General features: G+C 54.2%; 1 protein-coding gene across 3 annotated transcripts in view; it reads left to right on the top strand.

Annotated features, from left to right (window-relative positions):
• The window catches only part of SNX27 (sorting nexin family member 27), a 41,046-nt gene extending 29,360 nt beyond the window's left edge, over nucleotides 1-11,686 (top strand). For 2 of the 3 annotated variants that reach the window (XM_025192499.1, XM_025192497.1), the window contains one exon: nucleotides 5,026-11,686. In XM_025192499.1, coding sequence (XP_025048284.1) covers nucleotides 5,026-5,073 — 48 coding nt within the window. In that variant the 3' untranslated portion in view covers nucleotides 5,074-11,686. Of the gene's footprint in view, nucleotides 1-4,310; nucleotides 4,402-5,025 lie in introns of all 3 variants that reach the window. The other variant, XM_025192498.1, reaches the window with a different exon arrangement.
• Nucleotides 11,687-13,043: the final 1,357 nt, after the last annotated feature.

Below are 13,043 nucleotides of genomic sequence, written 5' to 3'. Positions count from 1 at the left end.
CTTCTTGCCAAAGAGTGACCTTGGCAGTCTCACGGGACAGGGGACATGTGAGCGCTGGGAGCTGGAGAGAGCTCGGGGGAATAGCTGCTAGCAGGACTCCAGCAAGGGGAACTGTGAGATCAGTTTGTACGTGAGAGCTCAGGAAACGGCTCCCCTGCGTTCTGATCGGCTGGTCCCCGGTGCTACATGTTGCATTGCTTCCCTCCCTGGGAAATAGCTCCCAGACTCCCCCTTCTTCAGTACGTTTCTGCTTGCTTGGTTTGCTTGGGATGTGCCTCTCTTCTGTGCGCATCACCACCTCGGCCCCTCCCCATTGCCCTTGGTCATCTTGCTCCCAGCCTCCGTGCTGTCTGACTGTTCCCATCTCCAGCAAGTGGTGGGGAGGGGCAGTTTTCTATTGTGCATATTTCTGGCCAGCCATTTAGCAATTTTATGCCCCCCCCCAAGTGATATAAAAAGATTGATGACACTTGGCAGAGACTTGGCAGATATGTTTAGCGCTCCGTAAACTGCTGACTGTGCCCACGCGCCGCAGATGCAGTGCGATCAGTGTACGTTGCTACTCTGAAAGCAAGCAGGTTTCTCAGCGTCATGGAAACATCGGAGATCTCAAAACCAGATGCTGGCTCTTCCTGCAGCAGCAGGGAGTCTCACCTGCTCTGGGCTCTGCTGCTCGTGCCAGAGGTTGTGTGCATTCCTGTGGCTGTCCCTGCTACTTGCTGGTCATCTTTTTTAAGGTTTTGAAGACCTGGCTAGCCAAAGCTTTGGCTGGGATGATAAAGTTGGGGATGGTCCTGCTTTGAGCCAAAGGGTTGGACTAGATGTGACCTCCTAAGGTCCTTTCCCAACCCTCATTTTCTATGATTCTACAATCTTCTGTGAGGGCCCTGTGGTGGGAGATGGGGGTAGTGGTGGATTCATGTAGCTTATCTGCACATCAGCAAGATGCGGTCAGTAGCAATAGGAATTTAGAGTATGATAGGCATATGGGGTGACATTATCTATTCCACTGCAACTTTTTTGGGTCTGCTCCTATCCTGTATGAAGTGGAAGCTGAACTTGGAAGAAGGTCCAGAGAAGGGCAACAAGGATGACATGGAGGGGCTTCCATAGGAGGAGAGACTACAGAGGCCAGGCCTGTTCAGTTTAGAAAGGAGACACTTCAGGGGGTACGTGATAACTGATCAGGGTTTATGAAATGCTAAATGGCAAAGAGAAAGTTGGTAGGGATTTATTATTTACTCTGTCTCAATACAAGTGTTGTCTGGAGTCACCAGTGTCATCGTTACTGCTGTTCTTGTTGGGTGTTACCATTGCATTGTCAGCATTAAAGTTTTAGGAGCTGTGGTGTTGACAGGTTGCAGCCAGGAGACTTTGACACCTGTCCTGTCTTAAAGAATGATCACAGGCTCAGTTTGGTGGAAAAGATCCTGCCAGGTTTATTGTCTACAAGCACAGCCCTAACAAGCACATCAGGCATTTGTACCTGTTTCAAGGTAGTTGGCACAACACCATGAAGGCTCCCCCAGGCTGCTACAAAATTCCCTTGCTTTCCAGTTCTTTTTTTATACCATGATCAAAACAAATTACATATTACATTTCATCTGCATCTTGAACATCTCAACCCATCTTGTCCCGTGGGCTTGTTTCACATCCTGACCTGGGTGTTCCTGTTCCAGCCTTATCATCCTGCTACTGGACTATCTTACCTTATACCATCATCTCCCCCTACCATCTCTTGCTAGGAGTGCACATCTGGCCCACATGCTAAGTTTTGTTTGTGAGACGTTCATGCATTGCTCAGGTTTGCTAGTGAGGCCTATTCATGTCAGTACTTTAGCAAAGCCTTTGTGTGAGCAGCATATATTGATCAACATGCCAGCGAGGCCTACAACAAGAGCCAGGGGTCACAAAATGAAACTAGTAGGTAATAAGTTTGAAACAACCCCAGGAATTTTTTTGATGTAGTGTTATTACAGTGTGGGACTTGTCACCAGATGTGGTAGAAGCTGAGAGTTCAGCCAGATTCGCCAAGGGATTGCACACGTTCTTGGAGGAAAGGGGCATCAGTAGTAGCTGTCAAGCATGGGGCTCATGGGCATGGCTTCTGAATCAGAAGTTCCTAAACCTTAAATGCTGGAGGCTGCAAGTGAGAGAGGATCAGTGGGAAAAACCCTGTTTGTACCCAGTTCACTCTCCCAGTGACACAGGGGCTGGGCAAGATGGACCTGTGGTCTGACCTGGGAAATGGTTAGTCCTTATGAAAGTTTACTAGTGAATGGAACAAGGGTTAGCTGCTCCGGCCTCACCTTCACTTGCCATGGGAGAGTGCTTGAAAGATGAAACTGGACTTGTGCCTTGTTGCGTCTCAGCGTGGGCAGCGACGGGAGGTTTGTGATTTGAGTTTGAGACAGTTGAACCCTGCCTGTGGGCATATGGAAGACAGTGGGGTGACCGTGGCAGAGAGACCTGCAAGTGAAGGACGTGAGGAGCATTGTAGCAGAGGGGCAGGACGGACGTTCAAGCCTGAGAAAGGAAGCGTGGGGGGCTGAATTAGGAAGGGTCTTGTTGGAATGAAGTTCTCTGGATGCTGCTCTCAGATGACACTGATCCCCACCCTGCTCCATAGAGCTGGGACTTGGGCTCCCAGCCTAGCCTGGAAGCCTTGAAGAGAGATTGGTGTCTGAGCTTGGACTCTGTGGGATTGAGCACAGTCCCTTCCTGGGCCGCCCTTTCTGCTGGCAGCTGGCACGAAGTGGAGCGAACATCGGTTGAAGGCTAGCAGTCTGCAGAGCTTCTTGGATTTAATGTACTTTGTTCCCCATATGACTGCAAGAACAGCCCCCTTGATACTGAGGGTTTAATGGTTTTCCCAGAGGAGCCCTGGGTTTCGAACAAGATGAGTTTCAGTTAATGGCTCCCGTGGCAGCCTGAGCATAATCCAGAGAAAGCCAGAGCCTGTGCTCCCCAGTATTGGTCAGTGGCTGGAGAGGTTCATATTCTACCTGTCGTGCTGCAGGCTGGGAAGGCAGCGAACCCTCCATGCAGCATGTGCCCTGAGCAGAAGGAACTTTTGGGCTCAGAGTTTGTTAGAAAATAGACTTTCCTTGGAGAAGCTGGGAGGAAATGTCTGTGCCAGCGGCTTGGCACCTCTGCACACTGCCTTCCCTGGCGGCACTGATGCCAGCTGATTAGAGAGCGAGGGGAGGAAAGGCCAGGAGATGCTGGTATTTCTCCGGCAGGGTGTTGTCCCACCTCTGTGGCTCACCCTGAGGGATTCACTAGTCAGCAGTGTGGAAGCATGAGTTCAGCTGAGGGCTCTCTGGTGGGCACTAGGTCCATCTTGCTGCCCCTGCAGCTCCTTCAGAGTCATGGCTCCGTCCTTGTAGATCCTGCCAGTGCCCCCTGCTGCCTTCTCCATGCAGCCCTCTGCCCCCTTCCCCCAGCTGTGTCCAACATGCAGCTGCCTTGCCTGCCTGGATGCACGCTGTGTGCTTGTGTCTGTAACTGAGACTCACCTGGTGGTGTTTATAGCTAGCCCAGGCCTGTTCCCTGCCTGCTGTGAGAGAGCTCCATTAGCCTGCAGTTCCCCTGCTTGCTGCTTTGAAACCCTTTGTAGATCATTTCGTGTTTCTCCTGGACTGGCAGCACCTGACGGTCACAGGGTAGTCAGTGCTTAGCAGCTGGAGCAGGCGCCAAGGAGGAGCTGTGAGTAGATGAGAGTAGAAGAACCAGGCTCATCCAGTATTTCACTGGGATCCCTGCAAGGACCTGTTTGCTGTGGGGATGCGACAGTCTCGTGCACAAGCAGACACCTGGGCACTAGTGGCTGTCAGCAGTTCCCCACCCCAAGGCATCTTGGACATGCCTTGGCTGTGCCGATGCCGTGATTTAAAACCTCTGTAAAAGAGCCAAGTGCTGGAAACCACCTGGCACCCAGTCGGACCCATGGCCGAGGTGCAGGGTGCGGGCACAGCTGTGGCAGCCCCAAGAGTCCAGCTGTTTCAGATCAGACCTGCCCCCTCTAATGTGCCTTTTCCCACACCAGCCACCAGCATGGTGCTCTGCCATCAGCTATCCTAATGTGGGGCTTCCCTTCTCACCCCTTTCCATAAGGAGCAAAGTCCCTTGGCTGGGCTTCAGCAGAGGCCTCCATTGCACATTGAAACCTCCATGCCACAGGGCAGAAGTTATAGCCGCCTTCCTGAGCCAACAGATCTTGTTGATTGCTCCCTGCCACCTGCTGCTCACACCCTGGCTTCCAATGATGGTTATTACTAATGGTGATTTGTCATCCATCACCCTGGCAGAGAATTGCAGCCTGCATATCCGAGAGCCGTGGGGACCAGACTTGAGCAGAGCCCACCGTGACCGCGGGCCAGCAAGCAGCACCTCTGCTGGGTGAGCTGCTTATTGTGGCAATGGCCGTGGTGTTGTCTTAGGCCGAGGCAGGGTGATACCAGGGACCAGGAAGGGAAGTTGGCTTCTCCCAGTTGCAAACCACCATTCAGTTTGTATCCACTTCACATCTGAGAGGTGGGAGGGATGCTGGAGTGAGCTGTTAGCAGAGCTGGAGTGATGCAAAGGTGAGGCATCAATGAGGCAGTAGGCATGGGTGGAGGGGATCTGAGTACCAGCACAGGAGGTGCCGCCGTGGATCAGGACTGTGGAGCACGGGCAAAGTTTGCTGGGGGATGCTGGCACTGTAACCAACTAGCGTGATGAGCCCAGCAGGGAGGGGAGTCTGGTTTCTCAGGGTGAGATGCTGAGTTGCACTTCTGGGTCCTGGTACCAGCTGTAGGGAGGCAGCAAGGCTGGGAGTCGGGCCCAAACCCTGCTCCCCAGGCTCTACTCCTGGCCCTGCCATGAGCAAATGTGACTTGAGGGCAAGTTGGAGCCCCTGTACACTTCTCCCGGGTAGAAGGTGCTCCTGGCACGGGGCGGGGACATGGGTGTCGGCAACATGCACCCAGACCCAGAGGCTTGCTGAATAACTGCTGCCTTCTCTTCTCTCTTCTCTTTCAGAATATCTTTCAGATGGTCAGGTCACAGCAGAGGGATGCCACCACTTAGCCCTCGCTGCGGAGGAGTGTAAACCCCCCAAAATTAACACTTAAAATTTAAAAAAAAAAGAAAAAAAAGAAAAAAAATTCTGTTTATTGTATTAAAAAGCCCTTAAACTAAATATTAATAATAATACCATTCGTGAATGTCATGTTTATGGACTTCAGCAGCTACAGAGACAGCAGGCTCAGCAATGCCCAAGGGAGACCAAACATTGCGATGACATAAAATCCACTGCAGGGTTTTCCATTTGGTTTCTTTCCCCGCCCCGGTCTTCTTCCTCCACCCCCCCTTGAGTCCCAGACCAAGAGATGGACTGTACATTGTATTTTTTACAACTGGGAATGAAGACACCGCCATCCATTTGCACACTTCAGACATATATATGTATGTATAAAGAAGAACAGTTATATATACAGAATACCAGACCTGTATATACATATATATATATTTCTTTTACACTTTCATACCAGCGCCCGGACCTTTTTTAAGCTTGCGCTTTTATGCGCAGTTCTTTCTTCCATATCTGTTGTGTTTTTACTTTAAAAAAAAAAAAAAAAAAAAAGCTAAAAAAGTAACCCAATAGGGAAATACCTCTCTTTTGCTAAAGGACTCTTCCAGAGCTACAAGCTTTTAATTGTCAGTGGTTTGTTTTTTGCATCGAATCCCAGTTCCAGGGTCTGGCATTTCAGGGAGGGTGATGGGGTAAGTGTGGGGATCTTTCCTTGATAAAGGATCATTGTTTTGCATCTTGGCACCTGGAAGATCTGCATGCAGGCAGCCCTCTTTGAATCCAATGGGATCGCTCCGAGGGACATGCCCATCCCTGCAACCGCAGAAGGCAGAACCCCGGTGACTCGGGAGCGTTGAGGTCGAGCTCGTGTGCAGCGAGCTGGAGGTTTGCATCCGAGGTCAGTGGCGGATTGGGGATTAGAATCCTGCATGGACCTGGCGTTGGATCCTCTGCTGCTTTCCTATTCTCCTTGTGTTTTATCCTTCTCCCACTAGCAGCACCTTTCAATCCTGCTTCACCCAACACTGCAGGCAAATGTCCAAACGCAGATGTTTGCTAGGAAAAATCCCCTTTTGCTAGGAAAAATCAAGCAAGCTGCCTGTTCTTGAAAGCTTCCCCCGCCCTGTCTAACCTGGTCTGCAACAGCTTATTCTTTCTGCTCCTGCCAGCAGGGCCCAGTTGTGTCCCCTTTCCTGCTTCTGCTTCAGGGCTTCCCTTTGTGTTGCCTGTTAAGCAGTGAAACTCATCTACATGCTAGAGAGCTAGGGTCAGGCCCGTTCCCAAGTGAAGGCCCCTCGGAAGGTGTATTTTTGTGCAACTCGTGACCTGCAAGGGACTGAAATATCCTGCCCAGGGCTGCTTCCCCTGCTGTTCTTCTCCACAGATCTCTAGGCTCCCTCCCTTCCCTGGCTTCTGAGGCTGAGACATGAGCTGCTGCAGCCAGAGAACTGGTGCCGTTTGCAGGGGCCTGGGTTGTTTGACAGGATGGACCCAGCTGTGCCCACAGACAGTGCCAGGACCTTTGTCCCTCAGCACTCAGCTGGCCTGAGCAGGGGATTTGTGTGCATGTGTGGAGAAGGAAGTGGGGATTTGTGTGCTGATCTGTGATATGCTCTACAAAGCTGGACAGCATAGCTGTCTCCTTTCCCTCTCTTGACCTCAGTGCCTGTGTTTCTACTCAGCAGGGTGGGGTGCTGAGCTGGGTAGCTTCTCCTTCTGCATACAGCGGGGTTTACAGCCCAGGCTGCTCTGATTGTCATCCCCGGCCCTTGTGAATGTTTGGCTGAACAGTGAGAGGGACCCTGGGAGCCAGGAGAGCCAGACTTGAGGTCTGGTGGTTCGGGAGTGGTCAGGGGAGCCCTGCAGCTGCTCAGAGGCTGGTTAGTACCTCGATGGGTGTCTCCATCACATGGTTTGGGGGGCAGGATTGTGGCTGCCCCTGGGTCTGACTGCACTCCTGTCCATTGAAGTGTAAGGCAAAGGGGTGTTTGCAAGCCCCTTGCCATGCTGGGGTGAGGCCTTGCTGATACCTAGAGGGCTTTGCACAGCAAGCACGGAGGCCCCTTCTCCCTTACTAGTGCACTGCAGAGGCAGCACTGATAGGTGGGTGGGGAGAGTGAAGGGGGGCTTGTGCCTCGCAGACAAGGGGGGAGAAAGGGACTGCAAAAGCCCCAGACGAGTTTGCCAGCATTCCCCTGGGGCAGCAGCCTTGTCTGCCTCTACCCAGGGGATGACACTGTGGGAAGGCCAGAAGCGGAGGCCTGGGCAGGGCTTGGCACTTGCCATGATGTGGTGGGGCGAGCCTTTGCCTCTAGGAACCCATCTTTGGCTAGGCAGAGAACAGATGAGCTGTGAATTTGCTCATGGGAAATGCATCATCCCTGTACCTGGCCCAGTCGGTCTGTGCTCTGGGGTGAAGGCAGGCTGCAAGCACCTTGGGCAGGGCCAGTGCCTGCTAGGGAGAAACTTGGCCTTGTGGCCCAGTCAGCCCCTCCACCTCTGCCCACATGCCTTGGGATGCCAGGAGCAAGCTGGCTGGGTGAAATCTAGCTCTAAGCATTCAACCAGCTGTTGCAGGCAGAGAGTGGAGCTGGGAGCCGGGGCTAGGTAGGGCCTTCATCAACTGCCTCCTTCTAGTTGAATCCTGTGCAGCCGGCAGCACCTCTGTATGGCAGGTGATGGGCGTTGTGAAGCAGCTGCTAGGACAGGTAGTGTTGGCGTTTCCTTGACTTGAAGCATGTTGGGGTCAGTGCTTTTACCACGTCCGACTCCAGGGCTGCCTCTCTCCGCTTCTCCTCTTCTCCATCTGTGACCTTCACGTCCTTTTTCAGGCTTGTTTCTCTCAGACCCAAATCATTGTCTAGCAGAGGTGCAAGCAGGGCTGGATGTTATAATGCCTGGTTGAGATGGGCACTGGGCCGAGTAATCCCAGGCCAGTTGGAGTTGGCTGGGGAAAGGAGCCAGGCTTTGCCTTGCACTACAAGCTGCTGGGAGCTACGGGCCACGTACTCTGCAGTTAAAAGGAGGTGTTTCCTTTCTTGTCTCCTGTTAGAGCAAATGCTGGTTCCCTATTGCTAATCCTGAAGCCTGAGCATGGAACAGGGAGCCGTCCAACGCCGGCCAAGAGCAGCAAGCCAAGCTCAGACCTCTGGGGTTCAAAGCTTGTCAGTGTTGTGGTGGGGAGGGCTGGGTACAGCCAGGTGAGCAGTGTTTGTCCCTGACCTCTGCAGCCCAGAGGAGAAGGGATCAATTTGCCTTCTCTCTGCCCCCTCTTCAGAGGCTGGCAAAGGTGGTTGGAAAAGCCACCACGCAAGGGATAGTGCCCGGCCTCCTGTCAGCCTTGGAGAGCCAGGGGGAAGCCAGCCTGGCTGGACGCTGCAAGACCTGCATGCAGTAGTACCCAACCACATCTAGCCCCCACGCTGCTTATTCAGATGAGCTATTGTCAGTCTTCCCTGAGCCCCAGCCTCAGCAGCTGTGAATTTGCTTCTGATTTTAACTGAGCAGAGATGAGAGACTTCCATCCAGCCCCCGCCTGCAGCTTCCAGTTCCCTTCCATCTCTGCTGGCGCTGGCCAGGCTGGATGGGGCCCTGCCCCTGGGAGCCCTGAGTCCTGTGGAGATCTGTGGTGTCCGGAGGGGAGGCCAGACCCTGGCCTTGGGGCAGTGCAGAGCCTGGGAATCCTGTTTAGTGGCTCATCAAGTCGGGCGTGGAGGTTTGATGGCAGGGCTGCAGCCAACCTGGTGCCCGTCTTCTCCCAGCATTTGTCCTTTGGGTCCCCAGCTCCTTTCCTGCTCCTACTCAGATCCTGGCACTGCCACCTGAGAATGGTCTGGAGGTGCCAGGATAGTGGCTGGGTAGGAGGCGATGGGGTAGATGCAGGGGTCTCTGGGCCTGGAGTGAGTGGTAAGTTGGCAGCTCGCTGGTGGGGCGTGTGCGGGAAGGAGCGGAGGGGGCTGTTTTCAGCTCAGCACAGCGAGAAGATGAATAGGATTTGTCTCGGATGGCTTGGACAGGGCTGACCCTGCCTCGGGCAGGGGTTGGACTGGATGTGACCTCTGGAGCTCCCTTCCTGCCCTACTGCTCTGGGATTTTTATGAACCAATGACACTTTCTCCTCTCTTGCTCAGCATCTTTTTCTACCATGTTTCAAGCATGTGAACCAGGCTTTGGGTTCCCCCAATGCTGGAGTTTGCCTGGAGGCTGGGGCAGATGGAGAGAGGCAGCATAAAACCCCTGTGCAGCATGGGGCCGGCATGTCCAGGGCCGTCCTCAGCCCTAGTCAGGGACACTGGGGGCTTCGGCAGAGAGGTCCAAGTAAACGGGACAAGCGAAACAGCCGTGACCCAGGCATCACGCTGCTTGTGGATTTTAAAGCCTACCTCCCCCTCTGCTGTAGCCTCGAGCTGCAGCTGTGTTGAGGCAAACGCTGTGGCAGTCTAGGGATGTAGGCCACGCGCACCCCTGCTGTGCACTCGGGGCATGGGTCTGGGGGCTGGAATTGCTCTGAAGGCCACATTGAAGTGTGTGAAACATGGCAGGATGCAGGTCCCGTTCTCCCGGTGCCTTCGGTTCCTCTGATTTCTGATCCCTCCAGAACCGCCCCAGGGCGTCTGCCTTGTCTCCTACCCCAGCTCAGGCTCGCAAGGTACAAACTCCGATCGAAGCGGGGGATCGGTTTTCAGGTGCTTTTAATTCTCTGAGTGGTTTTTCCCCCCCTTGAAACAGCCAGGCTGGGCCTGCCGTGACACCGCGGCTCTGACCCTGTGCACGGGAACCAGGGCAGGCTGCACTCACTATATGCCATATTTTCTAGCCTTCATATCTACCCCAAATCTGGGGTGAGTGTTTGGGCAAAAAAAATCAGCTTCCTTGCTTGAGATGGAAGCACCCTGCTTTGATCCCTGTATCAATCACTCTTTGGGCAGGTGTTAACAATCATCTCTCCTTTTTCATGGTCTCAATTTTCTACCACTGAAGCTAACTTTTCTTAGGGGAACGTTGCTGTCTGCGAGGGTCTTTTCTCCTATTTCACAGCTCTTTAGCTCTTTTCCAGGTCAGGGAGCTGGAAGGTCTCCAGCAGCACTTGAGGTTTTAGGTAAGCAGGAAAGGGAGGGCGAGTCGGCTGGAGATGACGCTCTGTCTCTGCTCTGTGCAAGCCATAATGGGGGTGGGGAGCAACATTGATTGTAATGCATTTCATCAACAAGGTGCATCTTATATTTAAGGCGGTTTATAGGCAAGAACATGCGGTAGCTGCTTTCCTCCAGCACTCTTGGCATGAAACAGCTGGAAGGTGCCATGCATGCGAGAGCTTTAATGAGCTGAGGCTGAGCTCAGCCCTGTTCTCTCTGGGTGGCTGCAGTCGAGATCAAGGCAAGGAAACCGGTGTGTTTATCGGCTGTCCCGCACAGGTGCCCCATGCCCCTGGGCTGTGAGCAGTTTGTGTGGCTGGGTGTGCTCAGGGGAAAGCATTTTCTCCCAGCAAACCAAAGCAGAGCCTCTTGGTACTGCAGGAAAGGCAGGGGCTGGAGGGGGCAGCATGGGGTAGACCTGCTCTCTGAGATGCCCCTTCTGTTTTATCTAAGGACATTTCTAGCAAGCATCTTGCACTTGAACCAGGCTCCTGGCTGAGACCATGGAGCTTGGGCCTGGTGCCAACGTGTAGGTTAATTTGGACCCTAGCGGGGAGAGGTCTAGTTCCCTGTGCTTCTTTCTCCCCTCAGCTACTTATTTCCCATCCCCATGGAGCTGGAAAGCCCCTTCTCTGGGTACGTCTAGGCTGCCGGCGGGCGTGCTCCCCCCGGGGTTAAACTAGCAGCTCGCAGGCAGGTCTCGGAGGTGCAACAGCATCAGGGGAGTCGGATACAGGTTGAGCAGCAGCCGTGCCTGCATCTAATGCTTCGGCTCTCTCCAGCTGCCGTCCTTGTTGTCCCATCTCCCATCCCACCTGCTCTATTCCCCAGTTTTGCAGTGCCGCAAAGCAACACCCCCCTCCCCCCCAAACTGGAAGCCAGCGTGTATAGACCCCGCTCTGCTCTTGAGTTTCAGGGAGGAGGGTGGACCACGCATCCTTCTCTCTGCTTCCTATACTCTGTCCCTGCTTCTGCACCCCCCCCAACCCAACCCTGGCTTGAAACGTGCTCCTGTGTGGGAGGAACATACTAGATCTAACAGCAATAATACGATCAGCGGAGGAGCAGCGGGTGAAGGAGGGGTCTCCCTGGCCAGGAGGGGCCAGAACTGATGCCTACCACCAAATTGACCAAAACTTTGGTCTCATGCCCTTGCTCTTTTTATTGCGAGCCAGTCAAAACAGCCCTGGTTTCAGTGCCGTGCACATCCCCCTTTTAATTTATTTGAGAGAACTCTAATTGTATTTTCACTGCAGTATCTTGTATTTTTTATTTGTGATTCCGAAATGTGAAGAAGGAAGAAGAGAAAAAAAAAACCCAACAAAAAACCCCACAAAACCAACTCGCTAACAGTGTTTCATTCCTCGTTCTCTAGAGCTAACCACTCTAAAATTGTTTGGTAAAGTCACTTAGTGTAATTAATTGTAACATATTCTTTTAAATAAATTGATTTATTGATGAAACTACTAGCTAAGCTTCCCTGTTCCCCCCTTTTTTTGTTTCTTCAGGGCGGGGGGGTGGAGAGCTTCGCTGTATTTGGTAGGTGACAGTCTGTTTGAGCCCTGACAAGTTCTTGCTTGGTATTGTTAACGATGCTGGCAGATAGTCAGTCGTTAGAGCACGGTCTAGTCTAGGTGGGGAGGTGATAGCAGCATCTCCAGACTCCGCCAGGTCGGAGCCCTGTGCTGTTGAATGCAGCACAAAATGCGACGGTCCGTGTCTCAAGGAGCTTGGGGTTACAGAGGGGATGGGTTGGAGAGGCCAGTGGGAGGGGGGGGGGACAAGGACGCAAGCACACGGGGAATTGGGGCGCATGTGTCCAGGACAGCTCAGAGCTCTGGGTTGCAGCTTCCTTGGTGCTGGGGACAGGCTGCTGCTGCGCCGTCCTTGCGCATGGAGAAGAAAACCTCCAGACTGCCCTGGAGCTCCCTGCAGAAGTTGGCTGAGGTTTTGGTGTCTCTCTCCACATGAAGCCGGGCCTAGGTCATGAATGCGACCCTCCCTTCCCAAATTATCCCCTCCGGCCCTGGCCAGCCGTGCTGCGGGCCTCGAGCTGGATCAGGTCCCTGCATTGCAGTGGGCAGCGCCTGCGTGTGTGAGGGGTGCTGGGTGCAGGGATGTCCTGTTGCTGCCATCAGCCCAGCCCTGGGCGCTGGTGCCTGGCCCTACCTCCAGCCCTGAGAGCAGAGTCTGGCAGCTCCTGCTCTCTCTCTAAATGAGCGCTGGCACCTCCTGCTCGTGACCCCTGACCCCTGCATGTGCCTGTGTGTGGCAAGCAGCGGCGCGACTCCAATGTAGGCGGCTGGACTTGGTCCCTGCCTTGGCCCCGTGGCAGCAGGAGGCAGCGTGGGCCGCAGAGAGCCAGGGCCCAGTGCCCCTGCCCCCAGCCCCAGGCCTCTCCCCACAACGCCTGGGGCAGCTTCGGCTCTGAGCATGGTCTCCCTGCGCTGCCCTCTTGCTCGCGCACCCCGGCCCAATGACGGGTTGCCAACACGTGGCTGCCCTGGCCCCAGGGAGCTGAGACAACCTGAAGCCAACTTGACCAACGGTCCTGACCCCCCCTGCCACTTGCTGCCCACCCAGTCCACAGCTGGCCCAGCTGGTGCACCTCTCGCCTGCCCACTGCCCCATGCTCCTTGCTGCGCTCTTGTGCACCAGCAGCACACGAGGGCTGGATCCTTCGAGCCAGGGAGGCCGTGGCCTGTGCGCACACAACTCGAGGAGCCCCAACATCCTGAGTAGCTCACGGCCAGCGCTGCCATCCAGTCCCCCTGAGGTTGCGCAGGTTGGGGGCGAGGCAGGGGCGTGGCTCTGGGTGGGTGGGCTGGGGT

This window comes from Alligator sinensis, unplaced genomic scaffold, assembly GCF_000455745.1.
Source record: "Alligator sinensis unplaced genomic scaffold, ASM45574v1 scaffold880_2, whole genome shotgun sequence".
Classification (NCBI taxonomy): Eukaryota; Metazoa; Chordata; order Crocodylia; family Alligatoridae; genus Alligator; species Alligator sinensis.
The sequence above is the reverse complement of the archived record's forward strand: the minus strand, read 5'-3'. Positions and strand labels throughout refer to the sequence as shown.